The sequence below is a fragment of the Arvicola amphibius genome, chromosome 5 (assembly GCF_903992535.2).
Source record: "Arvicola amphibius chromosome 5, mArvAmp1.2, whole genome shotgun sequence".
In the NCBI taxonomy this organism is placed as follows: Eukaryota; Metazoa; Chordata; class Mammalia; order Rodentia; family Cricetidae; genus Arvicola; species Arvicola amphibius.
Genome location: NC_052051.1, coordinates 17467067 through 17494628, shown reverse-complemented (window position 1 = coordinate 17494628; position 27562 = coordinate 17467067). Strand labels below are relative to the sequence as shown.

General features: G+C 41.3%; 1 protein-coding gene across 5 annotated transcripts in view; it reads right to left on the bottom strand.

Annotated features, from left to right (window-relative positions):
* The window catches only part of Chd6 (chromodomain helicase DNA binding protein 6), a 178089-nt gene that overhangs the window by 28254 nt on the left and 122273 nt on the right, over window positions 1-27562 (bottom strand). For 4 of the 5 annotated variants that reach the window (XM_038332118.1, XM_038332120.1, XM_038332119.1 and 1 more), the window contains 10 exons: window positions 19440-19604; window positions 17485-17664; window positions 15559-15669; window positions 13766-13968; window positions 12955-13154; window positions 12304-12463; window positions 10800-10889; window positions 9753-9856; window positions 5496-5625; window positions 3405-3465 (listed from right to left, as the gene is read on the bottom strand). In XM_038332118.1, the coding sequence (XP_038188046.1) occupies window positions 3405-3465; window positions 5496-5625; window positions 9753-9856; window positions 10800-10889; window positions 12304-12463; window positions 12955-13154; window positions 13766-13968; window positions 15559-15669; window positions 17485-17664; window positions 19440-19604 (1404 nt within the window). The remainder of the gene's footprint in view (window positions 1-3404; window positions 3466-5495; window positions 5626-9752; window positions 9857-10799; window positions 10890-12303; window positions 12464-12954; window positions 13155-13765; window positions 13969-15558; window positions 15670-17484; window positions 17665-19439; window positions 19605-27562) is intronic. The other variant, XM_038332121.1, reaches the window with a different exon arrangement.

The window sequence follows — 27562 nt, the reverse complement described above, 5'->3', positions numbered from 1 at the left end:
AACATCAGGAAGATCTCAAACTTAGAGAAAAAGAAAATACATGTCAATATCAAGTTAACAGTGGTTTACATATCTGACACAAAAATTAAAAAAACCATGAATAAGCAATTCTAAACATATATATCAAACCATATATATCAACCAAGTTTTATCAGACAAACAAAGTAAAGAAGGACCAAAGGGCAATTTTAAATCTGAAAAGTACAAATGAGAAAAACAAAACAAAACACTCAAAAAAAAAAAAAAAAAAAAAAAAAAAAAAAAAAAAAAAAGAAATCCTCAACAACAGACCAGAAGAGACAAATAATCTGTAAAATTAAAGACAAGAGTATGAAAAAGCTCCGTGAGCAAAGAAATAGATTACAGTAATCAGGTCTCTGGGACTGTAACCAACACTCATTTCACTTGTGTCTTGAAAAGGGAAGAGAATGAGGGAAAGCAGAAACATACTTGAAGAAAAACGCTCCCAATTTAGCAAAAGACAATACTATAGATTCAAGAACGTGAGTCAACTCTAAACATGATAAAACTCAAATCCTTTCCAAATAATGTAGTTAAATTTCTGAAAAACCAAAACCAAACCAAAACAACAACAACAAGAATAAAAAACCTAAAGGGGGGAGGTGTGTGAGACAAAGGATACTTTACCTAGAAGGGAAAAACAAGTAAACTGCCCGATTTCTCCCTAAAAGCATGAAGGTCAGATCAAAGAAGCATAGTATTTTTAGAGCTGAAGGAAAAGAGTCAGGAACACAGAACCTTAGGTAAGAAAAACTTACGAGGAAAATCTTCAGTCTGACCCTGAAGAATGACTAGAAGAATTTCTCTAAACAGCAAACAGTATCAGGAAGAAAGCACCGGAACATGGAATGGCAATAACTCCTCCACTTCACAGGGTTGAACATGGCTGATAGTGTGCAGAAGAAATACTTAGGACACTCTACATAGGAAAGGGTGGGCTCCTCGGGGCCCATGGGTTGAAGAGAACTGATTTCTACTAGCTGTCCTCTGACCTTTATAAGCAACCTAACCCAATTATAATAAATAGGAAAGGGTAAAGCGGCAAAATGAGATCTTTATACTTTACTTGAGTTGGAAAAACATGGAACCAGTGACCGTGGTGTTACCTATGTAACAAAATACAAATACCAATTAGGCTACAAAACCAACATGTACTTTTAGAGTACATATGGATGCTTCAATAAGAATGGGCTGTAATATTGGACAGTGTGCCAATAAAATTGTATTCAGTGTGAAGATTACAGGTTGTATGTGGTTGCCTATAATTCTAGCTTCAAAAGAGGGGATCCCTAGAGCAAACTGACTAGTGAGATTAGCTGTACTGGTGAGGTCTGACTTTGACTGGAGACCCTAATCTACTGAATACGGTAGAAGAACAATTGAGAAACATTCTGGCTGAGTAGTGGCAGCACACGCTTTTAATCCCAGAACTCAGGAGGCATAGGCAAGCACATCTCTGAGTTTGAGTCCAGCCTGGACTATACAGAGTGAGTTCCAGGACAGCCAGCTGTACACAGAGAAACCCTGTCTCGAAAAACCAGAAGAATGATCCTGGACATCAACCTCAGCCCCACATACATACACACCCCTCCACATATGAAAAACGTGTGGATGGATGGGGACACACACACACACTAAATGAAAAGGAAAAGTATTATCAAAATAAAATAATTATATACTTGATCAAGCAGAGCTCATGCTAGTGCTGTAAGATTGGTTCAATATTTTAACTAATCATAGTAATTCTCCTTCCTGATAGGCCAAATAAGAAAAAAAAAACCCAGCAAATATTATCAGGAAAAATAGTGTATGACAAAATTCAACATCCATTTATGATAAAAACTCAAGAACTAGGATTATGGAAATGCCCTTCATTTTTGATGTAGAGATCTTTAAGATAATCTACAATCAGTGTAACTCTTTTTTTAAAATTAGAATTAAAAATATTTACTTATGCTGGACAGTGGTGGTACACGCCTTTAATCAGAGAAACCCTGTTTCAAAACACACACACACACACACACACACACACACACACACGCTTTCCCTGTACGTATGGATATGGAAGAGAAGAGAAAACGAGATCACAGGACAGAATCCAGAACTCTGAAATGGAACCTCACAAACATGTCCGTCTTTTTTTCCCCCAAAAGTCCAAAAGTAATTTGATAGAGAGAAAGAGTATTTTAAACACTTATGGAATAATGGGATGTGACCAGGTTAAAGAAAAACCTTGATCTAATTCTCATCATTAAAATTAGAATTAACCTAAAATGGATCACAGACATTTATGTAAAACTATAAAATGTAGGGGAGGGGAGGGCAGAGACTTTCTAGGCTGCAACAAGAGCTCTTACACCTGGTACCATAAACACAACCCACAAAAGTAAAAGTGAGAAATTCATTTCCTCAAATTAAAAATTCTTGCCATGTTAAAGACAAGATAGAAAGGATAAAATGACAAAGCTACAAGATGGGAGAAAATATATGCACGCTACCTACCTGACAAAAGACTAGTATCTGGAATTTACCATGAAGTCTAAAACAGAGCAATGAAGGTAGAACGTTTACTGAGCAAAGCACAAGAAGCAGTGAGCTTCACTAGCTGTTAGGGAAATGATGTACAAGAGCTTTACTACACAGGCATAAGAATGGACCCATAAAAAGACAACAATATCAAACGCAGGGTATGTAAAAAGCAGATCACTTATTTGCTGCCAGTAGGGGCAAAGATGATACAGCTACTCTGAAAAAAATGTGGCAGTTTCTTAAACAAATGTACATTATATAAACAGTGCCATATCCATGTTATGGAATAACATTCAGCTACTACCCCTGTCCCTAACCAAAAAAGAAAAAAAATTAACTATGGTTTAACAGACAATAACTAATTTTCAGATTATGACAAGTGAAAAAAAGCTAACTGCTAAAGGTTTATATTGTATGATTCCATTTATAGAACCTCTTTAAGATGACAAAGTTATGAAAAGGTCAATAATGGTTGCCAGGGACTGAAATGTCGTGGAAAGGGAAGACAAATGATTATGAGATGGTGCCAAGACTTCTGTAGTGACAGAAATGTCCTTTACTTTGAATCTATCAATGTCACCATTCTGAATACTATAATAACCATGATCTTACAAGATATTACTATGGGGGACATAGGGTTTCTCTGTATTGCATTTTACAACTGTATCTTGAACTTGCAACTATCTGGAAAAGATTTCAGAATACAAATGTAGTCAGCGCTGTGTGGCTGGAATCTCTGTAATAGCCCCCGGTGACACAAGGCAAATGCAGCGGTGCACTCCAACTCCCCACACCATGAGGTACTCTCTCAGCACGAAAGAGCATGCAGTACCAGGACAGCAAATCTGACTCACCGTTTGCTTCTGGAGACCATCTAACTTGTCCTCAGCACTGTCTTCTTTATCTATGTTGCCTCTAAATAAAAGTAATTATATACCACTTAGGATTTATGTTACTACCAGGATGCTTGTAAGAAAACCCTCCAAATCACTGCTAAAGGGAAGGTTAGTAGATATCTTTCTTATAGGCACTCAAAATCTTAAGATTTTCCCTTTCTTTTCATAGAACCTTAGAGACACTAAGAACGAGAGAAACTACTACCGAAGAATTTCATCATGTAGGTGAGCAAGGACTTCAGCTTGACTAAGACCTTACATGAGGGTGAAGCCTACCAGGCTCACTCAGGCTGACTGTTCGACAATGATACTGTCACTGAAACGGTGACTACAGCCCATCAAGAGCTGTCTGCTGCCAGCAGTGGTGGCGCACGCCTTTAATCCCAGCACTCGGGAGGCAGAGGCAGGCAGATCTCTGTGAGTTTGAGGCCAGCCTGGTCTACAAAAGCTAGTTCCAGGATAGGCTCCAAAGCTACAGAGAAACCCTGTCTCAAAAACAACAACAAAACAAACAAACAAACAAACAAAAAAGAGCTGTCTGCACACACAGCTCTGAGAAAGAGAACAGATTCTAGTCCAAACTGACAATGTGCTGATTAAGTGCACACCCTTAAGCACACTGGAGTAACCACTCCTAAAGCCACTTTCTGGGAAGACAACTCTCTCTGCTGCTGAGATGGAAGGGCAGGTTGTCCTCTCTGGTATGGCACTTGTGACTCCATCAGCTATGTCATGTCTCCTGTGAGTGTAACTACTCTGAAACCTGTTTCCATGATTCTTCAATGCTTAAACTGGAAAGCAGTCAGGTGCCTTGCTCCTAGCTTAGGTGCTCCCTGGAGTCACCAAATAGAAAAGCTACACACAGATACCTCACACAGGTGGTATTTTTCCTAAACCAGTTAATTTAACTAACACCAGGGCCTGCTGTGGCAACACCTCCCAAAACATGCTTTTATTATCCTGTCCACAGATAATGGTTTTGGGGAAGAGAACGTCAGACAGTTACAGTGTTCGCTGGGGCTACTGGCAGTGCCATACTTTCACAGCTAGGTCTAACCCATAGCTATGGGATCCAAGTATCTCATCCTTAGCAGAGGAGAGATGTTGCCAAAGCTGACAGGACACATCTAAGAGAAATGCTGCTTTCTAAACCTTTGCGTATCTTGGAGATCTATAGGTTTTAGCTGTTACTTTCATTTTCCTAAGAACTTACACATTTGGAGATTATATCAATGATAAATAAAACTCAGCCAAAGAGGATGCTTCTATATTTTGTATACAACTCTTTACTATGCTGAATGGCCGCAACCTCAAAAAGTGCTTTCTGAGTCTGACTTACTCAGAGTTATATGATCCTTGAAAAATATCAGCAATCAGCTGAGGAACTTTATGATCAGGATACTTGCTGTGTCTGTGTAGATTTTTGCCAGCTAGAAGAGATGTGAATTCTTCCCTGAAAGCCCTCTGGCTAGACATGAGAAGAATGGTTAACAAGCCAGGCAGGATCATCAGCCAGGGAAATCCATGAAGGACAGGAACTGGAATTTGGTCCAAAGCACAAGTATACGGTAGAGTAGGATGAACTGAAAGAAGCAGTTTTGAAGGGCATGGTCATAGTACAACAAGGCTTAAGAGAGATGTCAGACATTGTGGTGGTTTGAATGAGAAATGTACCATATAAGCTCAGGTCTCTGCACACCTGGTTCCTAGTTGGGAAGCTTATGAAACTTTAAGAGGTAGAACCATGCTATGGAAAAATATACAAATGAGGCTAGGGTTTGAGGGTTTAAAGCCTGGCTCCACTTTCTGTACCCATGAAATGTGATCAAGCACTCCTGCTGCCATGTGTCTTCCCCTCCATATGAACTCTCTGTGGAATATTAAGACAGAATAAATGTTTTATTCTGCAATGCTCCTTGGTCATTATCTCATCGTAGCAACAGAAAAGTGACTACTACATAAAGTACAGAGTTCTAAATGGATGTGGAATAGAACACAAGTTGGTGACAAGGCAATGTGACATCAGAGAGGGCCTATGTGGCTTCTCACCTTTCAGGAATGTCTGGGGTTCCATCTGTGACACCCTGTTCTGCAGACAGGGACTTCTCATCAGGCATCCCGACTCTCTCTAGGAAGCAGAGTGCTGGGTCAGCCCGCATGGCATTGTACCTCTCGTAACCTGAGCGGGCAAGGACAAGTGCGAGAAGTCAGGGCAGAACCCCCAGACCTGCTCCGACATCGACATTCATTCAGTGTCCTTTATCCAGTGAAAACCGAGACACAAACTTACCAATGCTTTAAACAATTTTAAGCAATTATTTAGGATTAATGCTAGCTTACGAGATCTCCCAACTGGGGGCTACTATTCTGGAGCTATTGTAGCCTGCTGAGCAGTTTCTTACTAAAGCTGGAGCTCGCGTAAACACTGCCTGTGAGCAGATGCAATGCTGAACTGCTCTCACTGGTTTGCTGTTCTGCAGCAAAGGGAAGGATACGAGGTACCTGACAATCTCCTCTCCTATTCCTCACTCTGATACCCAGTTATGTCCTAAATGAACTTATTTTCACACAGTCCAACTCTATCTCACAAGTTAGAAAAGGAAACTGAACAAAATAATTGATGTAAGTGCTGAATTAAGAACTGGATCACGATGACTGTTTATTGGGTTAGCAGACTTGGCCCAGTGTTACAAACCTAGTACAACAAAATCCTAAAACACACTTGCTGGGGCTTTGGAATTGTTCCTCATCACATGTTTAAGGTAAATAAAAGGAATATTTTGACCCAGAAGATAGACTTTAATGGCAAAACAATGACATGAAATGCTCTGTGCTTACATGTGTAGGCCAGAAGTTGATGTTGAGTGTCTTCCTCTATTGCTCTCCTTGTTTTTAGAGAAAGAGTCTCACTGAATCCAGAGCTCACCTACTAGCTAGGGTGACCAGAGAGCTCACGTCATCTTTTTGTCTCTGCCCTTTCCTCAACCCCCAGTGCCAAGGCTCCAGGTATGTGCCACCATGCCCAGCTTTATGTGGTACTGGGAATCCAAATTTAGGTCCCTGTGCTTGCATGCCAGGAACTTGACCTGATAAGTCACCTCTTCAGTTCCCCCAAATTGTACTTTCTGAGAAAGCCCAAGCAGGAGGATGTATAGTATTTTATTGAATCTAACATAATCTTTTTAAGGGGGCAAGAAGGGGAGTGGGATTCTCCTGAAAGTATTATAGAGTAAAATGTAATCTCATAATAAGGCAAGGCTTGTCCAAATAAAAAGACCCAAATCTATTGTCATATCAAACTATTCTGGGAGACACTCTTTCAGGCAAGGGAAGACTCTTAGGGCAGTTCTCCTCACAGACAATGTCAGTCATCGGCTCTGTGACATGTACTAGGACCCTGTGGTAGGTGCAGGAAATGCAGAATGCTAACGATAACCTGCTTGGTTGTAAGAACAGATTCAACTTTGTCAGAATGGGCTGTTCTGCCTCAGTTTTGTGATGTACTGCATCCGTTACTAGGATAAAGCACCTAGTACTTTCCTACAAGAACTACAGGACATCAATCTTTTTTAAAAATTTGTTAAGATTTTTTAACTTTTAATTTTGTGTCTGTGTATGGGTTTGTGTACATGAGCCCAGGTGTCTAAAGAAGCCAAGAGATAGTGTTGGATCCCTTGGAGTTAGTCACAGGCAGCTGTGAGCTGCCCATAAAATGTGGGCCCTGGGAGCTGAAATTAGTCTTCTAGAAGGGCAGCCCACATTTTAACTGCTGAGCCATCTCTCCAGCCCCAATGCACTTGTCATCTTAGACAGGAGCTGCTGCCATGCTGTCACGGAAGCATGTGCCGTGAGAAACTGCACTGCTTTCTGTTTTTGTCATTTATTACAACGGTGATCTGACCGATGCAAGTCTCTCTAAGGAGACTTAGGGTTCTCTAGAAATAGAAGCTTGGTCTTCCTCATCATTCTGAGTTTTGTAGGGTTTTTTTTTTTTTTTTTGTAGTTTTTGAGGGCCTGAGATTATGCTCACTCAATAAGCAACAAGACTAGATGAACTGGTTTTCTTGAGATCCTTTTTCTTCCAATTACTGGTGTAGAAGAAAAATTATTCTGCCCTATCTCTGTTGAAGCTTACATCAAAATTAAACTTTCCCCTAATATGTCTGTCTTAAAAGAGATTCCTGCCATGGTCTGATCCCCATGAAGAGGTGAGTTATCAGAGAGTGAGACGGTGAGTGCCTTTCTTTATTGTCCCATTACTATTGAGGGAGGTTAACTGTCCACAAGCGTTCTGCCTTCCTGATCTCTGCACGACATGATGGCAATGATATAGGCTAGGGTCTGCCATGTGCCCACCTGGGTAAATTTCTATACTGTATATTTGGTCTTATCATGTGTGGGCCTGATAGCTGGGCTCTGCATTTCTATTTCTTCATTAGTTACAAGGCTGGAGTGAGGAAGACTGATTCGGTTTCCTAGAAACCCCTAGCAGTGATCCTGGAAGAGAAACTAGGAGTGGTAATGGCAAAACAAAAACCTACAAAACCCCAAGACAGGTCCTTGAAGAGGTGGAGGCTGCTTACCACATTTTGAGTAAATTTTTAAGAATATGTTCAGAAATACCAAAATCCTCATTTTGAGGAATATTTCATGTACCCAGGCTGTCCCAAAGGGGCAGTTATCATTTAATGCGTGTGAGAACTATCGGGAACATTATGCAGACTAGGCTTTCGACAGGGTGTTCTGGCTGCAGGCTAGAGTTCCAACTGAAGACTCAGCCTATTCTACTACAGATGGCTCCAAGACAGAAATTTCTCACCTAAATATGGCTACACAGCAGGCTGTCTGGAGAGACATACCCACAAAGACTTTAGGAGATGAAAAATTCCAGCACTATACTACACACCCAACCAAGGCATGGAGAAAGGTGTGCACACTTTGTGGCACATGATCTAGGGAAAATGAACCGTCTGGAATAACTGCCAGTCAAAAGAAAACAAGTGCAGACTCTTAAGGTAATGCTTTACCAAGTGAGGATAGGCACTTGTTTCCATTTTCCCAAGCTATTAAAAACATGACAGTTCTTGTTAACTTCTTGGTTAATGAAAAGAATTAAAGATTGCCCAGAACATCTTTATACCGAGATGGTAAAGTTACAAACTAAGAATCTAGAGTTCTTTAAATCACCTTAGAATTTCACACAAAAATGATCTAAAACCTAGCACTTGCCTTCACTCCCTAATTCCTCTACTCAAGTAACAGGGGTACTTACTATGTGCTACACACTAGGGCAGACACAAGGATCACCAGGGACAAATGAGCGAGGTCTAGGGAGATGACTCAGTTGGTGCTGTGATTTGAATAGAAAATGCCCCCCATGGACTCACATGTTTGAACACCTGGTTCTCCAGCTCGTGGTACTGTTTGAGGTTATGCAACCTTTAGGAGGCAGAGCCTTGCTGGAGGAAGTATGTCATTAAGAGTGGGCTTTGAAGTTTTAGAGCCCAGCTCTCTATTTCCTGTTCTCTGTTTCTATTTCTGGTGTATGGACGGAATGTGATGGCTCTGCTTCCTGACTGCCACTCCAGCCTCATATTCCTGCTGTCGTGACCTACCTACCATGATGGACTACATTTCCCCAAACTACAAGCCTTTCTCCCAAGCTACTTCTGTCAGGGCATCTAAAAGAGCAACAGGAAAGTAACTAACACTGTTAGAAAGAGTGCTTATTGTAAGGGCATGAGGAAATGCATCAGATCCCTGACATCCATGTGATAAACCAAACACGGTTACATATTTGTGTGCCCATAACCTCAGTGCTGGGGTGGAGGGGAAGAAGGAAGGTCCCTAGGGCTTGCTGGCTATCATCTAGACTAGATGTAAAAAGTCTGGTGAGAGAAACTGTCTCAAGAGAATAAATGTAGAGTGACAGAGAAGATGCCCCAAAACCTCCTGTGGGTCTGACATGTGCACAAGTGTGCATAACTGCACCTACCCCCCATATGAATGGAACAGAGGGATGCAGTTCCACCTTAACTACAAACAGCCAAGAGAAAAGGATAAAATCAAGTAACTTCTTTGTAACTACAGTTATCCTTTTGAAGTTTCTCAGTAATATATTCACAGTACTGTTATGAGTCACACATTCATTGGGTCAAGACTCCAGATAGGTGGACAGCTGTGAGGTTCAGCTTTCTGAGAATTAGATAGTGGGATTGTTGGGAGTTTGCAGGAATATGTACAGCCTAGTTAAGATTGCTTGAATCAGTTTTCTGGGTAGTTGATCTGGAATTTTCTAAAACACACCATGCTTGAACACGCCAATGAGAAGGGACTTATCAGCCTCAGCATCCCACCAATCCACTGGGATCTCCACGTAGTCAATGTCAGGCAGAGGCACATCCAGTTCCCTGTGGAAAGAAGGGTGTGGTTTCAGTGTTCTTTGCACCCAGACATAACACAAAAGCTACTGAATCAACCCTGGTATGAAACCACATTCCCGACTGAATGTGTAAGTAACAATAAGAAGATCCAGAAGGCTGTAGCTCACAAAGCTGTTTAAGCATAGGTACTAGGTTCTCAAACTCCACTTGAGACTGGAGGAGAATCTACTGTCAGCGGACTCTGGACTATGTGTGTAAAGCAGTTCTGATCCGTCCCTTTAATTAAGAACCAACACAAAAGTCTTAGATGTTTTGATCATGAAAAGGTGACATTTCCCCCAAATGACTGAATCCTTAATATTATCTACACCATTGGAATAGTCTGAGGTATAAAGAGGGCCTTTCAAACACTAAGTGGTCCGTTAGGTCAAAACCGATCATACATTGCATGTTTCTGGCCAAAAGAGTGAGCATAATGCTTGGATGCACACACCAGGATTGGCGAACGAGCCAGGATTGGCGAGCCTCTACCATCAGCCCCTCTGGGTTTTGGTCCATGTTCTGAGGAACACATGGGCCTGTGCTCCCTGCCTTCATTTTCAGGGCTTGGATGGAGGAATATCTACCTGCATGGTTCCTCCCTCCTCTCCCCACTGCCTGGGATGGTTTCTCAGTAGAATTAACAACTTTCATTAAGATTCTTATTGTGACTGATATCCCTTGACAGGCCCAACTCCCTCTCCAACACAGTGCCATTATGGGATGAGTATTGTTTATACAGTAAACCTAAACAGGACCAGTGACAGACCGCGAAGAAAGTGGAGGCCTTTCTTCTCTATCTCCCTGTTTACTATCCAGTAGCTGTCTTGGGAAGGGTAGAAACATGGGTCTCCTGAAACAACAGGCTGGATCTGGCCAGTCTATGAGCAGGTAATTTGCATAGATTATTTAACTCTGGATGATGTATTACCTGGCAGGAGTTCCCTCAAATGCTTTATCAGCTGCTTCTCCCAGTATTTCAGCTTTTAGGAAGTATAGCATTCGGACTCTCAGAAGTACCCTATGAAAGATGAACACATTAATACAATATTCTGAAACCTAAGATTGAGAACACATTCCCTAATTAAGACAGAGAAGTTAATAAGCATTCTTGAGTAGCAGGAAGAGGTATATCAGAATATACCAGAATAAGACACCAGTTATCAACACCAGACATTACTAGCATCACCCCTTTACCATCCAAGAAAACAAATGCTTTCCCAGTTTCTTGCTAGACCATCCTGTCAGCCGTAAGTCAGGGCAGAGACAATCAATAATACTTCCCTTAACCCCAATATTTTCATGTGGCCACAAGGACCACAGGGGTAGCTGGATTCCAAGAGGCTAGTTACCAAGTATACTAGTTACAAAAGAGTGGATCTGTTTGAACAGTGGTACTTTCAGGCAGTTTTACACGTACACAACTGTTTATTTTTCATGGCAGTACGTCTTTTCCTGAGGTCACATTCACTTTGATTCTGCACTCTTAGGCTCCATGGCAATGTACCAATCGTGTTTAAGACAAATCAATTAATATATGTTAGTCAACTCCCACTATCCTGTACCATGCTATATGCTGTACAGAATATAGCAAAGTAAACAATTCAATCATGCTCTACAGGCACCTGGAAGTCCACTGTGAAATGAGACCAACCACAAAGAGTCAGAACAGAGAAACTGACAGCTGAGGCCCAGGCTAAATATGCACAAACACAGGATGGAAATATGGGGAAGTGCAATGGAGAACACCACTGCTAAAGAAACATTTCATACTTAAGCTAAGCAGCAAAGAGGTCTGCAGGGAACACTTGCAGTTCACTTGTAATACCAGTCAAGAGTGAAGGTTAGCCACTGAGGGAAAAGCCTATGTACAATGGCAGTACTCATAGAGGAACTGACTTCCAGGTAACTTGTGTGATGAGGGATCACAAATTTTATGGACAATACCGACCATTTTCAGGAAGAAAAAGTAGGTTATTTATTTATATATGCTGGTATTACAGTTCTCTGAAGAAACAGGCTAATAGACTGTCTCTGGAAAGCAAATGGGGGAATCTAGAGATGGGAAGAAAACCTATTTTTGACAGAGGATTTTTATGTGCTTAAGTGTTATCTATTCAAAAGAATGCAACTTAGAGGCTTCAAAATAAGGCATAATTCTATTAGATCTGAGTAGAAAATGGCACTGTGGACCAGCTCAGAAGCAGAGAGAGGATGTCCTGACTGGTTCTCAAAAGTTGGCTTAGAAGCCTCTGGGTACAGAATGTATTGTATGAGAGAAGACTGCTGAAGGAGTGGGAAAGGGGCATAAAGAGTACAGACAGTTTATACCCCCAATCCCCTCTCCTTTCTCCAGACCTTGCATGGGCTGTGAAGTCAGAAATCTGGGCTGTTTGAGCGAGGCTAACTTTGGGAATTGGGAGGGGCTAACTCACTTGTTGCAGTGCTGTTTGAGGTGTTTCTTGTATCCATCATCATGTAAGACCACCTCAGGGTTGCAGGTGGCTAGCCAGTCTGCATTCTTCAGTTCTGGGAGCAAGAGCTGGTTTTTTGTCTTTTTTCCTTTCCTCCCTCTGGGGACAGGGGCAGACAACCCTGAAATGGAGAGATAATGACATAGGATGAGCCAAAAGGGCTTTAATATGGGCATTAAATCTGGGCCAGGTATAGAAAAAGCATGGTGGGACCCTGGTGACAGACTCCTCAAGTCCCCAGAAAGCAAAGTGGTCAGCAAGATTTAATGAATGACTTGTGAGACTCAGGGAGGAACAACACAGCCTGTCCCTTTTGGGCTCCTGGGGTCTAGTAAGAAGGAGGAGACTTGAAGGGAAACTTTGGTTAAGGAAAGAGAAGCACAACACAAGACAAGTCACGCCAGAAGTGACACGGACAGAATGGTGAACTGAAAACGATGAGCCCAGAACACGAGGTCTGAGGCCCCACCCAGTTCAGGGGCTCCTGATGGACTCAGGTTAGGTGAGCAAGACCACATGTGGGAAATGGCAAGAGCACTCACCTGCCCTTAGAACAGAACACAGGCAACAGTGACCCCAGAGGACTCACAGCAGACCTATTTTACCATTTACCTGAGTGGTTCTGGAGGGTCTGAGCTTGTCCGTCTTTGGAAGGTGTGATTAGCTCCCAAATAAAACTCTTGATCTTTTCATCTCCTTTATAATGCTTGACACAGTACACCAACAGGGCCCGGCAAATCATTTCCATGTCTTTCTCATTTAGGTGCCACTTAAATCGCCCGTGAGTCAGGATGTCCTTCCACCGGCCCCAGCTGATGTAAGAATACAGAAAGTGTTGGAGGAAGGGCCAGACAAACCCTCCACAGAGCAGAAATTATAAAGACAAGAGGTTTCTCATCTTCTTATAGTGTATTAGTTACCCTAAAAGCTTAGTCCCGAAAGGCCTGTGACTTTGACTGCATGCCCTACTTGTCTCTAAGGTGTCCTACATGCTGGATCATGTGGTTGCTGGATTGTTAAGTAGTGATGGTCCAAATTACTGGGGGCAGAGAATAAGTTTGGAATTGAAAAAGTGCAGCTGCAGTAACCACTGCATAACCATGCCTTAAGTGCAACATTTTTGTACTGATTCCTTATAATACATTCCTGGGTGGAAGAGGCAATCAGTACCAGGCAGCAAACTGGTACCAGACGTTTTCAGTGACATGTATTTGAGAAGATCCAGTATGTCTACATTACAGCAACACAGCACAAGGATGAGGGGAATTTTGACACAAAGCACAGCTTTCTCTTACTGCTGCAGATCTCATCAGCTAGTACCTAGAGGGAGCTAGAAATTCACTGCACAAATCTTAGGGACTTAAAAAAAAAAAAGTGGGAAAATAACAGTAATCCCTTCCTACTAAGTAGAACCAGTTCCTACCCAAAGATGAGCAGGTTCTTCTCTACCCGGAAGCACTCGGCACGGAGGTAGCGCCTGGCTTTGTCACTGAGGCGCCTGGATCGCGTGGGCCTTTCATCTGAGTCACTGTCTAGCTCTGAGAACTCCATAAGCTCGTCCTCTTCAAATGAGTTGTAGTGCTTGGTCTGCTTCCTCACACGTGGCCGGTCAATCACTAAGCTTTCCTGGAAATGGAGAAGACGGTGTTGAGGAGGCCCCTCTTTTCTTTACTCCCTGCCACTGTGCACAGCACTCCTGATGCCATTCCTCAGGGCATATTTGAGGAAGGACCACCCACATCAAGCCCTGGCAGGGAAAGCTCTTTGCAACACAGCTGTTGTCTCTATGACAACAGACAGGACAAGCACAGGGGATTCTCAGGAACTTCAAGCTGTTGTTTCTTGGTTCCCAGTGCTGCCCACAACCATCTGTTGTTTCCGCCATCATTCTAGCAAGCAAAGCCCCTAAGTGCCCAAAGTGGCAGTCTGCTAGTTCCAAGAAAGACTGGCATGGGGAGCCCCAGCTGTTTTGCCCGGCATGGAAAGGGCAGTCTCAGTTCTGGAGACAGGACTGGTAAGAGGATTCCATCTGTTCAGCAACTTCCTGAAGAAAGCGCATCCTGCTGCTTTCATATCCACCTCCTTTAGTTGTATTTACTAACCTTTTGCTAAAAGACAGAATTCCTAGTTTAGGAATCTCGTTTCAGTGGCTCCCCTGACCACATCAATTGCTTCTCCTCTAGTCCCACTATTTTCTGTTCCTTACTCCTTCTTCCCAAAGCCAGATCAAACTCCTCAAAACTTCTCCATGAAGCCCAGACAGCGAACCTCTAGCATCACCTGCCTCAGTGACCTTGCTCCTACTCTGGACTCCTCCCATTGCTTTTTGCTGCCTACAGGGTAGGAGCTTGTCCTCCCTCACCAATGTCCTGCCCACACAGTTGCTCCTTGATTAAGAGACTCTTTATGGCAATTCAAGCAGGTAACTATAGGAGCTCAGAATCTTCTTAAAGGAGGGGAAACATTTCTAGTTGAAGAAAAGAAGCCAGGATAAACAAACCCCAATGGTTAACTACAACAGAACAGTAATGTGGGTTCTCACTGACTTGGCTAGATTATAAGAAGGAACTGTCGCAGAGATTTGTGGGCCACAGAGTGCAGCCTACACTTGAAGAAGACAGAAAGAAAGGCTATGCACTCATCTTGAAGTGAGGCAGTGGGGTCAGGGACAGAGAAGGAGGAGCCAGCATTTTATGGGTATCTCACGGCTGGTCAGGCACCAGTGCCAGTCACCTGACTCTGCTCTGGGCTTCAACATTTCCTTCCCCACTGTCTGGGAAAGGTCAAGGGTGTTGTACAAAGGCACTGTCTAGTTCTATTCTGGCACCCATGTCTCTCTCATTTAAAGAATGGAAAAACCTGAGACACTGAAAAAAAAAGGAGGTAAAACCAGTAGGTATTTTTTTTCCTTCTTCCTTTTGATTGCTGTGAGGTGAGGTTGCTTATAGAGACATACTGATCAATCTTCCAGACCTGGGACTGACCGACTCACAAGCTGCATCTCTAACTGCATTGATCTGACGTCCTGGGGGCTCAGCAGATGGTGCACTCCACCAGTCAGTTAACGCTGACCCAGGGCTGTCTGTGTGTCACCATTTTCTAAGTGTGTTACAACAGCATTTCACTTAAGAATCAAGACTCAGGAGTAAAGAATGACCTGAGCCATGTAGGCATGGTCCCATGTAATCCAACCCAGGTGAAAAAGATAAGCTATACCTTTTCATTATTTGCTTCAGTGTCTAATTCAGCTATTTTAGCCCATTTCTGCCAAAAATTAGGATCATCCAAGGAAATATCTGTTCTGTTTCCTGAAGCCACAAAACTAGCCTGTCAAGGAGACAAAAATTAACAAACTGGGTTTAAACAGAATACAAATAAAATCTCAAATGCACCAGAAATACAAAAGCCACCCAATATCAAAACTAAAAACCCCAACAGCAATTCCATAATCTCAAAACAATACATTTTTCTCCTCCTTTTAAAGACTGAGTAAGGAAATAAAAATTCAATCTACAGGCTCATTTTCCTGAAAATTAAAAACTTCAAAGTATAAAGACAACCTCTTTAGACAATAGCAAAATATTACCTGGTGTCTAGTTGTCTATTTATTTGCTCATATTTTGATTAAAAAGTATAACCAAGTACACACTTAAAACATATACATTATATATGTAATAATATATTTAAATATAGGATCTTACTATGTAGTCCAGACTAGCTTAGAACCTGTGATCCCTAGCCTTCCAAATACTGGGAAGACAGTCATGCACCATAATGCCTGACTAATAGGTTATCTTCTTTCTTTCTCCCCCTTCCTCTTCCCCTTCTTCCCTCTGTGATAGAACCTCATGTACCTCAGGCTGACTTTAGATTCATTATATAGCTAAGAATGACCTTGAACTTCTTATCCTCTGCTTCTATCTCCCCTACCCCAAGTGGTGGATTGCAGACCTACCATACTCAGTTTTATGTGATGCCAGAAACCGAAAGGTTTTATTTTCAGTTTTATGTGATGCCAGAAACCGAAAGGTTTTATTTTCAGATTTTTCTTAACTTTCAGTTTTATAGTATCTGCTTTAAAAATGGAACTGGTGTGTGTGTGTGTGTGTGTGTGTGTGTGTGTGTGTGTGTGGTGGGTAAGGCACAGTAGTGCATACCTTCCAAGACCAGCTTAGTCTACATAACAAGCTCTAGACCAGCAAGGGCTACACAGAAACTACGCCTCAAAAATCCCAAACACAAAACAGAAACCCAGAGAGGTCCTGAAGCTGGGTAGTGGCTCAGTGGGTAAAGTGATTGCTCTCCAAGTATGGAGACTGTAGTCCACACCTGCATGTAAAAGCTGGGCAAGTGTGGCAGCCACCTCTTATTCCAGCATTTGAGAGGAAAAGACAGGTTATTCTCAGGGCAAGATAACAGAATTAATTATCTGGACTCATCAAGTTCTAAGTTTAGGGAGAGACATGCCCTTAATATAAATAAAGCGGAGAATGATCAAGGTAGACATCCAACATCAAGTTCTGGGGTGCACTGGCAGACACATGGACACACTTTAAACATGCACACACACCACATACATGTCAAAAGAATGGTACTGGGTTAGTATGAGGTGTTGAATGAGATGCAGATTACCTATACTTCCCCTACTGTGCACAAAACGTTCTCCTGAACAAGTCTTGACAGGTGATAAAGCTCCTATGGGAATTAGCAGAACCTGCAGTCGGAGCAATCTGCAGAATTCTAAACCCAGTGATCTGAACAACAGAGGAAGGTGGTTCTGGGGTGAGAAGCTGAGAATCTTAAAAATCCCTATTTTTGTTAAGTGAAAAACACCTGCTTGAATTTGAGGACTGAAAGAAACAGCCGAGGTCCACTCTCCAACAGTGTTTAAAGAAAACTTTACAAAAGCATCAGGATGTCCGCTCAAGGGTTGTGGAGCAGATTTTGTAAAGAGTAGACCCAATGAAGTATAGACTAGTGTCTACCTGCCTGTGGCCACTAGCTCCTCTTTCTAACAGTCTGTGACTTCCTCTTAAGTGTCTACATCATCAAGAGATTGCATTTGGAGGAACAGAAGCCTCACTGAGGAGTTCAAAGAATAAACAGTGATCCCTTCCCCTTCATCCAAATGAGGTCATGTACCTTGGCAAAAGTGGACCCTTTCCCCTCCGACTGGATAGTGATGGTATGAGTTCTTCTTTGCAGAATCTGGTCTATGTCTTCTTCACAGAACTTGGAGCCTTCATCTTCTTCATCCATTAAAGCCCCATAAGCACCTTTCCGGAGTAAGTCCTCCACTTCCATTTTTGAGAGCTGCTGTACCTGAACAAGTCACCAAAGTGGAAAACGCACAGGAGAAAAACAGCCTCAAATGTGGCTCTCGTGACTCAGGATATGGCTTCTCTACTAATTGCAAACATCAGAAAGACAAGCCAGAAATGACTACTTTGCAGGAGTGTTGGGCAGGCAACTGTCTATAGGGAGCTCTGTAGCAAAGCCTAATACACGAGCCAAAGGCCTAGCATTCTTCAGGACACTGGTTATCATCAAATGTCATAAGTCATTAAAGTTACGCACAATCGAAGAGGATATACTTGACATCTTATTTTAATATTTTAGTTTGAACTTAAATTTTTAAAGCCTCCAGATGTAACACATGAGCTGAGAAAAAATGATTTATTCATTATTAAATAAATACATTTGTATTGGAAATGATGTCATCCCTTAACAAAAAAAAAAAAATCCTTTGCCAAGTGTGATCTTTCAACCACTTGTTGAAAACAGGAAACGGAGTTCAAAACACCCATTCCTGGTTCTAATTAACAATCTGGTTCTCTTTATTTCAATCACAAGAGGGATTCCACAGCTCTCAGGAAGAGCGATGGGAGTATGATGTTAGTAACACATGCGTAGCCAAGAACACGGAACATCTGCACTAAGGTTGAAAACTCCACTTCTGGTTCACTAAGCCCAGCGATGAAGGAGATACACTTCTTTATACTTCTGAAAATTTAAGACTCTTAGTAGTAATTCTTAACCCTCTCCAATTCAAACTCCAAATCGTGTTGCCACTTTTTTTCATTTTGAGATCGGGTCTTACTGTACCCAGGCTGGCCTTGAAAACTCCACACGTAGCAGAGGCTGGCCTCGATCTACTGATCTTGCTTCCACTTCCTAAGTGCTGGGATTATAAGCATGTGTTACTATGCCCAGCTAGAAAAAGACTCTAATTACTATATTTCAAACTAATTTGTTCATTTATTATTTACTGACTACCACACATTCAACACCTTTAAGATACTGTGCACTGTTTGGGGTCATGGGGACACAGTTAACACTGACTTCATTACATCATCAAGAAGCTCAAAGCAGTCTGGAGAGAGGGCTCTTTTGTTAAGAGCACTTGCTGCTGTTGCAGAGGCTTGGCTCCCAACACCCACATGACAGCTTACAACTATTTGTAACTCTAACTGTAGGAGTTGGGACACTTTCTCCTGGACTCTGCAGCCACCAAGGTCCACAACACAGTACACATGTATACATGCAGGCAAACACTCATACACATAATAAAAATAAATAAATCTTAAAAAAAAAGGCAGCGCAAAGTCTGGGGTATGAGATAAGTTAGGGTAACAATTATAAAAATGTTAGGCCTTTGGCTCATATATATATACAACAAAGAATGTTAAACCTACCAGTTCTAATGGGTGTGGTTAAAATGTATTGCAATGCTACTGCATGTTGAGCATCCCTACCACTACCACACAGCAGCTCCCAGACTGCCTTTATCCATTCAGAAAATGCAGGAACTGCCTCCAGATTATTTCCTGCTATAGGAGACTACTACCTACCTATGCTGTGGAGGACTGACTCAAATGGTGAAAAAGGAACCCAGAAACAGCTCTGAGAACTAAATAAATAAATAAATAAACTAATTAATTAATTTAAAAAATCCTAGCAAGTGTTCCTTTTTTGCTGTTCTGAGACAGTCTCGCTGCTCATCCCTGACTGGTCTGGAATTCAGAGAGCCATGTGCCTGGTTCTGGGGTCAAAGGCATATGCTCCTCAATGCTCCAGGATGGGTACAATGTACTCACCCCATTGGTGCTGCCCTTTCTGTTGATGTCCTGAAGAATAGCCTTGTCCAGGCCTAGTTTCAGACTGGCCTTGTCAAACATTTCCCGCTCATAGGAGTTTCGAGTGATTAGGCGATACACCTTCACGGCTTTGCTCTGGCCTATCCGATGACACCGGGCCTGAGCCTGGGAAGAAGGTTCATACACATGTTATAGCCATGGATACTCACATTCACACACAAACACAGCGACAGTGGCTCCTGTGGGATGAGTGGTATCATCTGCCATGTCTGGAGTCACCCATTTCCTTCCCTCCTGCTATGGTGGCTGGCAGGCATCTAGTGAGGTGATGCTCGCCCTTGGGATGCTGCTCCACCCTGGGAAATGCTCAGAGGCTGCAGCACTGCTTTTCCTCTGTTTGTAAAGTTCACTACAAACATCCCAGACACAGACAAAGCCAGAGACAAGCACAGCATAACAGACCCTTGTGGACAATCTGGTTTCCTTCCTACCACACTCCTACTCTCCATAATGGTAAGGCAAGAAATCTTAAGCAGAGAGTTCCTCACCCTTACATATTTTAATATGAACTTATAAAGGTAAAACACATCACCTCACCACTGCTATACTTAAAAACAACTGTCCCCCACTGCCACCCCCAGCAATGGAGATTAAACAAAGGTCTAACACATGGCAGGCAGTGTTCTACCTCTAAGCTATAGGCCTCCAAAACAAAATAATTCCCACTATCAACCAGCCTTCCCACTGGCTGTTAATGTAATGTGCTGGGCCCGTTTTTCCATCTTGCTTACTATATTTGTGCTATATCTGAGTGGGTATTTTTTGCCCCTTGTATTTCCTCTAAACTGGAGTTATACCTTGTGACCTGATTAAGTTAAAGTCTGGCTTTTGGTCAGGTATCTCACAGATGGGCTTTCAAATTCTGTTAAGATGCACATGCTAATCTGCCTGCCTCGTATGAACTTGAAAACTACTGTGTACATCCATTTCTTTATTGGAGGTTATAATTGCTTTCATTAATATTTTGGTTGCCCTAATATACAATTATTAAAGAAAAGTTAAATTTTTGATTCTTTCTCTTTATTTAATCAATTTCCAAAACAACATCCTCTAGAGGAACTAATAAGGTTTTTATTATTAGTTCTCTAAGGAACAGAATGACGCCATATGTTTCAATACAGTTGTTAGGTCTGACTGCACTGTATCATATGGCCTTTGCAGAGTGATGCCTCAACACTGTCCAGCAGACTATGGAGATAAGACTCTACAGAATGACTCTGTAGTGTTAGCATGGAGGTATCAGTATGAATCAATGGTCAGGGGTGTGTGTGTTTGTACACACATGTTCAAAGAACACAAAGAGCTGTATATTTATGCCTACATATTGTAACAAAGACCAATAGTCTTTAACAGTTCCCTTGCTTTTAACATGTTCCGCAGTTCTTCTTGGTATTTCCTGTATAAAACTAAATTCACCTATTGTTTAAAAGGGAACCCTGTTGTTTTTTTCTTCAACAAGAAACTTCCACTCCCACAATCAAGTAGGGAGGGATGCCACTGACAGTGACCAGGAGGAATAATCATGCCACACGTGTAAAGTCTGCAGGTACTCCTGCAGACCCGAGTGCTTTCTTGCTTTGACAGAGGTGAACCCAGGCAGTGATGATGTGCCCTGGCTCTCAGTGAGTGCAGATGGTGGCAGAAGAAAAGGACGGCTCTAGAGTCCTGCTCCTGTCTCATGGTCTTACTGTGACCCTAGCACAGCTCCAGAGTCCTGCTTCTGTCTCATGGTCTCACTGTGACCCTAGCATCTGGAATAGAACAGCAAGCAGCAGGACTCATGGTTCAAATACCAGGAGATTAAAGGAAACAGGACAGGAAAAAGGAACGAGTCTAAGTAGATATTCTTAAGTCTGCCTATCTGGTTAGAATTTGACCCTTTTACTAACTTATGGCTGAAAATGACACATGAGTCCTTTAGCAGTGTTCAAATGGCATGACAGCAGAAGACCACCAAACACAGAGACCAGTTTCATGTTGTGATGGCTAATATTGGTTGTCAACTTGATTACATCAACAATTAACTAAAACCCAAACTGCTAGGCATGCTTGTAACATGTTTTCATAATTGGATCATCTGAGGTAGAAGACCACCCTAAATCTGGGCATTCCACATAAAAGGAAATGGAAGACAGCTTTTGCTCACTCCTACGGGCAAGTTAACTTCCAGTGTTACTTAATACTGACTCTATTAACTCCTGTTCCTTTAGCGAACACTGACTAATATGCACATCCGTCTATTACAGTCTCAGAAAAATACTATTACAACACACCAATGGCACTAACTAGTGAAAACAGCATATTTTTCAATGGGAAACTGATTTCAGTGGTGTGTGTGTTTGTGTGTGTGTGTGTGTGTGACAAATCCAAAACAACACTGTACTCCATGTAAGAAAAATAAGACTTGAGCCAGGCAGCCACACATGGCTGTATAATTCCAGCTACTTAAAGTTCAAGGCCAACCTAGGCAACTTAGTAAGATTCTGGCTCAAAATAATAATTAAAGAGCTAGTGATACAGTCAGCAGTAAAATGCATGCACAGTATGCATAAGGATAATACCAGAACACACACACACCTCATGACTCCTACTGCAGTTGTAACATCACCTAACCATCAAAATGAAGATACTATTGAATTACAACCCACCAAACTAAAGAACCCATGAGTGCACACTAACATAAATAAACCAAAAAAAAAAAAAAAGAAAAAAAAAAAAAAACCTCTGGAGCAGTATGCCAACTAACATACATCAAGCCATGGTGTTAAGAGTATCAGCAATGTATAAACACCAAGCAACAACTGGCCCAGGTAAAGATAACCAACAGACGCTAATAAATACCACAGGTAAAACTGGAAAGAACAGGCACTGTCCCGGTGCATCGTTCTAAAATTACTTACACATTGCAAAGGGAGAAACAGCTACTTCTGAGTAGGAAAACCAAAGTGATCAAAGTGAACATGACCAGAGAAATGGAGACCATGCTTTTGCGTTTCTGATGGCTGAGAAGGATGCATCAATTCGGCAGGGTACCAAATCTGAACTCACTCCTGAGCAGGCAGACAACCCGAATTAGAAGCACTCTACAGAACAGCCAGCTATCACTCAGCAAAAAATTTGAAGAAAAAGAGAAACTTGATATGACCCAGATAAAGGAAGCTAAAAAGTAAGTGTAATTGTCAATCTTGGTTGGATCCTGGACTGGGAGACTGATAAGTTATAAAAGAGCAGGAAAGAAATGAAACATTATTTCAATATTGACTGGATGATTAAAGAGTAATGCTCTTATTTTCTGATTCTGAGAATTACACTATGGCTATAAAAGAGAAGGCCCTTATACATATGGAATAGAGACCCAGGTGTTTAGAAGTTAAAAGGATCTACGCCCCTAACATATTCATTGAAATGTGTGTTTCAGAGAAAAAGAGAAAACTGAAAAATGGGCAAAAATGATAAATAGGACAAAATGCAAACCTAGATATGAAATCTGGATAAAAGTTTATCAGAATTGAAAATAAAAAGTATATAAAAACTCAATATATACAGAGAATTTCTTGCTGAGGGCTATGCTGTCTACCTAACACACAGAGAGACCCAATTTCTCATTTTGGTTTTGAGCTGGGTGTGGCACCACACACATGAGAGCCCAGCTCTTGGGAGGCAGAAACTGGAGGATTATGACTTCAAAGTCAACCTTTGCTCCAAAAGAAATCTAAGGGCAGCCTGGGGTTCATGAGACTCTGTAACAAAACAAAAAACAAACAAAAAAAAACCCACAAAAAAAAAAAAAAAAAACACACCAAAAAAAAAACTACCTACCAACCAACCTGATAGGATAGACCTAAACTTAAGAAACTTTGGAAAATAACATTTTTGTTTATATACTGTAACATTATAAATAAAGTAACCACTCTTTATTAATTACTTTTTTAAGAAAACATATTTTTTTTAACAAAATGTTGATAAAAATACTATCCTGAGATGATTTGATTTTTATGCTAGACAAGGGTGAATAAATATGCCACTGCAATGTGACCGAGACATCTCTTTGCCAGAGAAAAAAGGCTACAAAGAGCCCCATAATGGGCTGGGTTAAGAAGCCTGAACATAACCCCAGTAGCACAGACACTGAGAGAAACAATTAATAAATGGGACCTCCTGAAACTGAAAAGCTTCTGTAGAGCAAAAGACATGGTCAACAAGACAAAAAGACAGCCTACAGAACGGGCTAACTCCACATCAGACAGAGGTCTGATATCTAAAATATACAAAGAACTTAAGAAATTGGTCATCAAAGGAACAACTAATCCAATAAAAAAATGGAACACAGACCTAAACAGAGAACTCTCAACAGAGGAATCTACAATGGCTGAAAGACACTTAGGGAAATGCTCAACATCCTTAGTCATCAGAAAAATGCAAATCAAAACAACTCTGAGATTCCATCTTACACCTGTAAGAATGGCCAAGATCAAAAACACTGATGACAACTTATGCTAGAGAGATTGTCAGGTAAAGGGAACACTGCTGAATTGCTGGTGGGAGTGCAAGCCGGTACAGCCCCTTTGGATATAAGTGTGGTGATTTCTCAGAGAATTAAGAAACAACCTTCCTCAAAATCCAGCAATACCACTTTTGGGTAGATATCAAAAGGATGCTCAATCGTACCACAAGGACAACTATGTTCATATAAGCATTTTTTGTCATAGCCAGAACCTGGAAACAACCTAGATGCCTCTCCAAGTAAGGATAGATAAGGAGCCGGGCAGTGGTGGCGCACGCCTTTAATCCCAGCACTCGGGAGGCAGAGGCAGACGGATCTCTGTGAGTTCGAGACCAGCCTGGTCTACAAGAGTGAGTTCCAGGACAGGCTCCAAAGCCACAGAGAAACCCTGTCTCGAAAAACCAAAAAAAAAAAAAAAAAAAAAAAAAAAAAAAAAAAAAAAAAGAATAGATAAGGAAAACATGGTACATTTGCACAATGGAGTACTACACAGCAAAAAAAAATAACAATATCTTGAAATTTGCAGGCAAATGGATGGAGCCAGAAAACATCATATTGAGTGAGGTAACTCATACCCAGAAAGACAATTATCATATGTACTCACTCATAAGTGTATTTTAAACATAAAGCAGAGAAAATCAGCCTAAAAATCACAATCCCTGAGAACCTAGACAATAATGAGAACCCTAAGAGAGACATACATGGATCTAATCTACATGGGAAGTAGAAAAAGACAAGATCTCCTGAGTAAATTGGGAGCATGGGGATCATGGGAGAGGGTTGAAGGGGAGGGGATAGACAGGGAGGGGAGCAGAGAAAAATGAAGAGCTCAATAAAATAAAAAGAGAAGCCTGATTATGGATGGATAGCTATAGTATAAATAGTGTACGTGTCAAGAGTGTTTGTGTACGTACATCTATTTCCTAGTTCTGTAGACCCAGAGGTTCTAGCAGGAGCTATATTTGGTAGTCAGATCTAGCTTTCTGGTTTTACTTATTTATGTATTTGAAAGAGGCCTTACATAATCCAGGCTGGTGTCAAACCTGCTATGTAATTTTCCTAATTTTCTGTCCCTAACTCCCAAGTGCCAAGATTATGTTTGGCATCAAACCTCGATCACTAAACACTTTCCTCAAATAAAAAGAATAGGGATCTATGGCTAAATAGCCAATTCCAAGACATTGTTAGGAAAAATGTTAACATGAGACAGAGTATCTTGTCCAAGAAAAAGTACTCAGAAGATATGGTGGGATATATGGTATGAAGGCAGCAGTGAGAACAGTGGGTTGTAAGCTACACAGACAGGTGCATTGACATTTGTGGAGTTCTAGCTACTCAGGAGGCTGAGACTGGATTCTCTGAGCCTAGGAGCTGTAGGTCAGCTTGGCCAATGCAGCAGGACCTCAACATAAAACAAAACAAACCATCACCAGCAAAATAAAAAACATAAATATCCATGAATCCCTAGCTAAATAAATGGGATATAACTAGTATTCCCGCTAAAAAAATAGAAAAGAAATGGCTAGGTTACCATATGGTAATTCTGACTGAGGGCAAGTTTGCTGATGGAAGTTAGTATGAGAATCAGTGTAGCTGTTAAGACCCTAAAATATCTACTCATAAGATACTCAACTAATTTAAAAGAGGAAAAACTTTTATAATTGAGAAGTTTGGCAGGCAAGCATCTGAATCAAGTCCAAATCACATTACAAGCAAATGGACACATGACATCACGTGCTCCAACAGGATACGTGATAAAGACACTATCATGTCTATGATAATCTTGCTTAAAATGCATAACTTACATCTAAGAAAAAACTGGGCAAATCGAGGGAAAAACTCTAAAAAGCTTGTCAATACCTTTTACGATGTCATGGTCATGGAAGTAAAGAAAGACAAAGGTGCTGTCACACACTGGAGGATGCTGAGGGGGCACAACTCTGATGGAATGTGACTCTGCACCAGGAAAAGCTTCTCGTTCATGGGAAACTGAAGGAATACAAACAGCCTGTGGCTTCATTAGTAATGCTGTATCTGTGTTAATCTCTTCGTTCCAGTAATTCACTATACTACAGTTCTGTCAGATGTTAGCACCACAGGAAGTTATGTGAAAAGTAAACCGAAGCTCAGCATTTTGAGACTTTTTAAAAGCTCAAAAATCAATCTGTACAATAATAATAGAAAATATTTAAAGTGATTCTAAAGTCATAAACTTAAGTCATATTTGGGAAAACTGGCTTCTGTCACATACACTGTTTCCTAGCTCCCTCTACAGGTAACCATTTAAAAAATTACAGAAACTGCTTTTTGTGTTTTAGTTTTACCTTCTTTAGGCAGGGACAGGGGAGACAAACATAAATAGGCCACTAAAAATAAATGTTAGCATTTAAGACCAGCCTAATCTATATACTAAGTTCTGGGTCAGGCAAAGTTAACACAGTGAGACCCTCTTGCACTCCCCCAATAAATAAATAAATGCTAGTATATATACATATGTTTTTATTTTTTTATTCAACAATATATCAAGACAAATTCCATAGGAGTCTACAGAGATATTTCCCCATTGTTTGTTCAAAGTTAAGCATGGGAAAAAAATAGAATTTATGCCCTGGCAATGCTGAAGCATGCATGGGTAGGTCGTATAGGCGGTTTTGTTGAACTTGTCTCTATTGAGTTTCATGGTCTAGATTGATGAGGACAACTGACTATGTCTCTTCCTCAAGAAGGCACCAGATCTCATTTACAGATGGTTGTGAGCCACCACGTGGTTGCTAGAAAGTGAACTCAAGACCTTTGGAAGAGCAGGCAGTGCTCTTAACAGCTGAGCCATCTCTCCAGGCCCCAAAGTTAAGTCTACTATAGTTTATTCAGGTTTCTAATGATAGATAACTGACTTGGTTGATTTTGGCTGTTCCATGCTTCAGTATATTTAGTGACAGCAAATCTTTGTTCCGTCAGACTGGGAGATTTGGTGGATTAACTCTGGCAAATAAAGATAGTGATCAATGGGCTGGCAAGATGGCTCAGTGGGTAAAGGCATCTGTCACCATGTCTAATGACCTCCAGGATCCCACAGGATCTGGCCTTCACTGTGGTCCACACTCCTGCTGTGGTGTACATCCTTCACTCCAATAAATAAAAATAATGAAATTAAAAAATAAAGTGTTAAGGTAAATAATACGGCTTTTAGGACACAGTGGTTCTCAACCCTCCTAATCTGTGATCCTTTAATACAGTTCCGCATGTTGTAGTGACCCCAACCATAAAACTATCTTCATTGCTACTTCATAGCTGTAATTTTGCTACCGTTATGAATCGTAATGTAAATATTTGCGTTTTCTGACATTTGAGAACTGCTGCCTTAAAGGGTAAGTAACTCTGCCTTCTAGTGGTCACTAAGCACTGACACTATTTTTTTCCTGGCTTTTCTGGCTTGAAAGTAACCACAAAAGAAGCTGAATAAGCATTCCAGACGAAGGTCTGGAAGAGGAGTGTGACAGACACACTCGTGCTTTTCTAGCACACACATCCCCTTTCTTACTCATGCCTAGAACCCAAC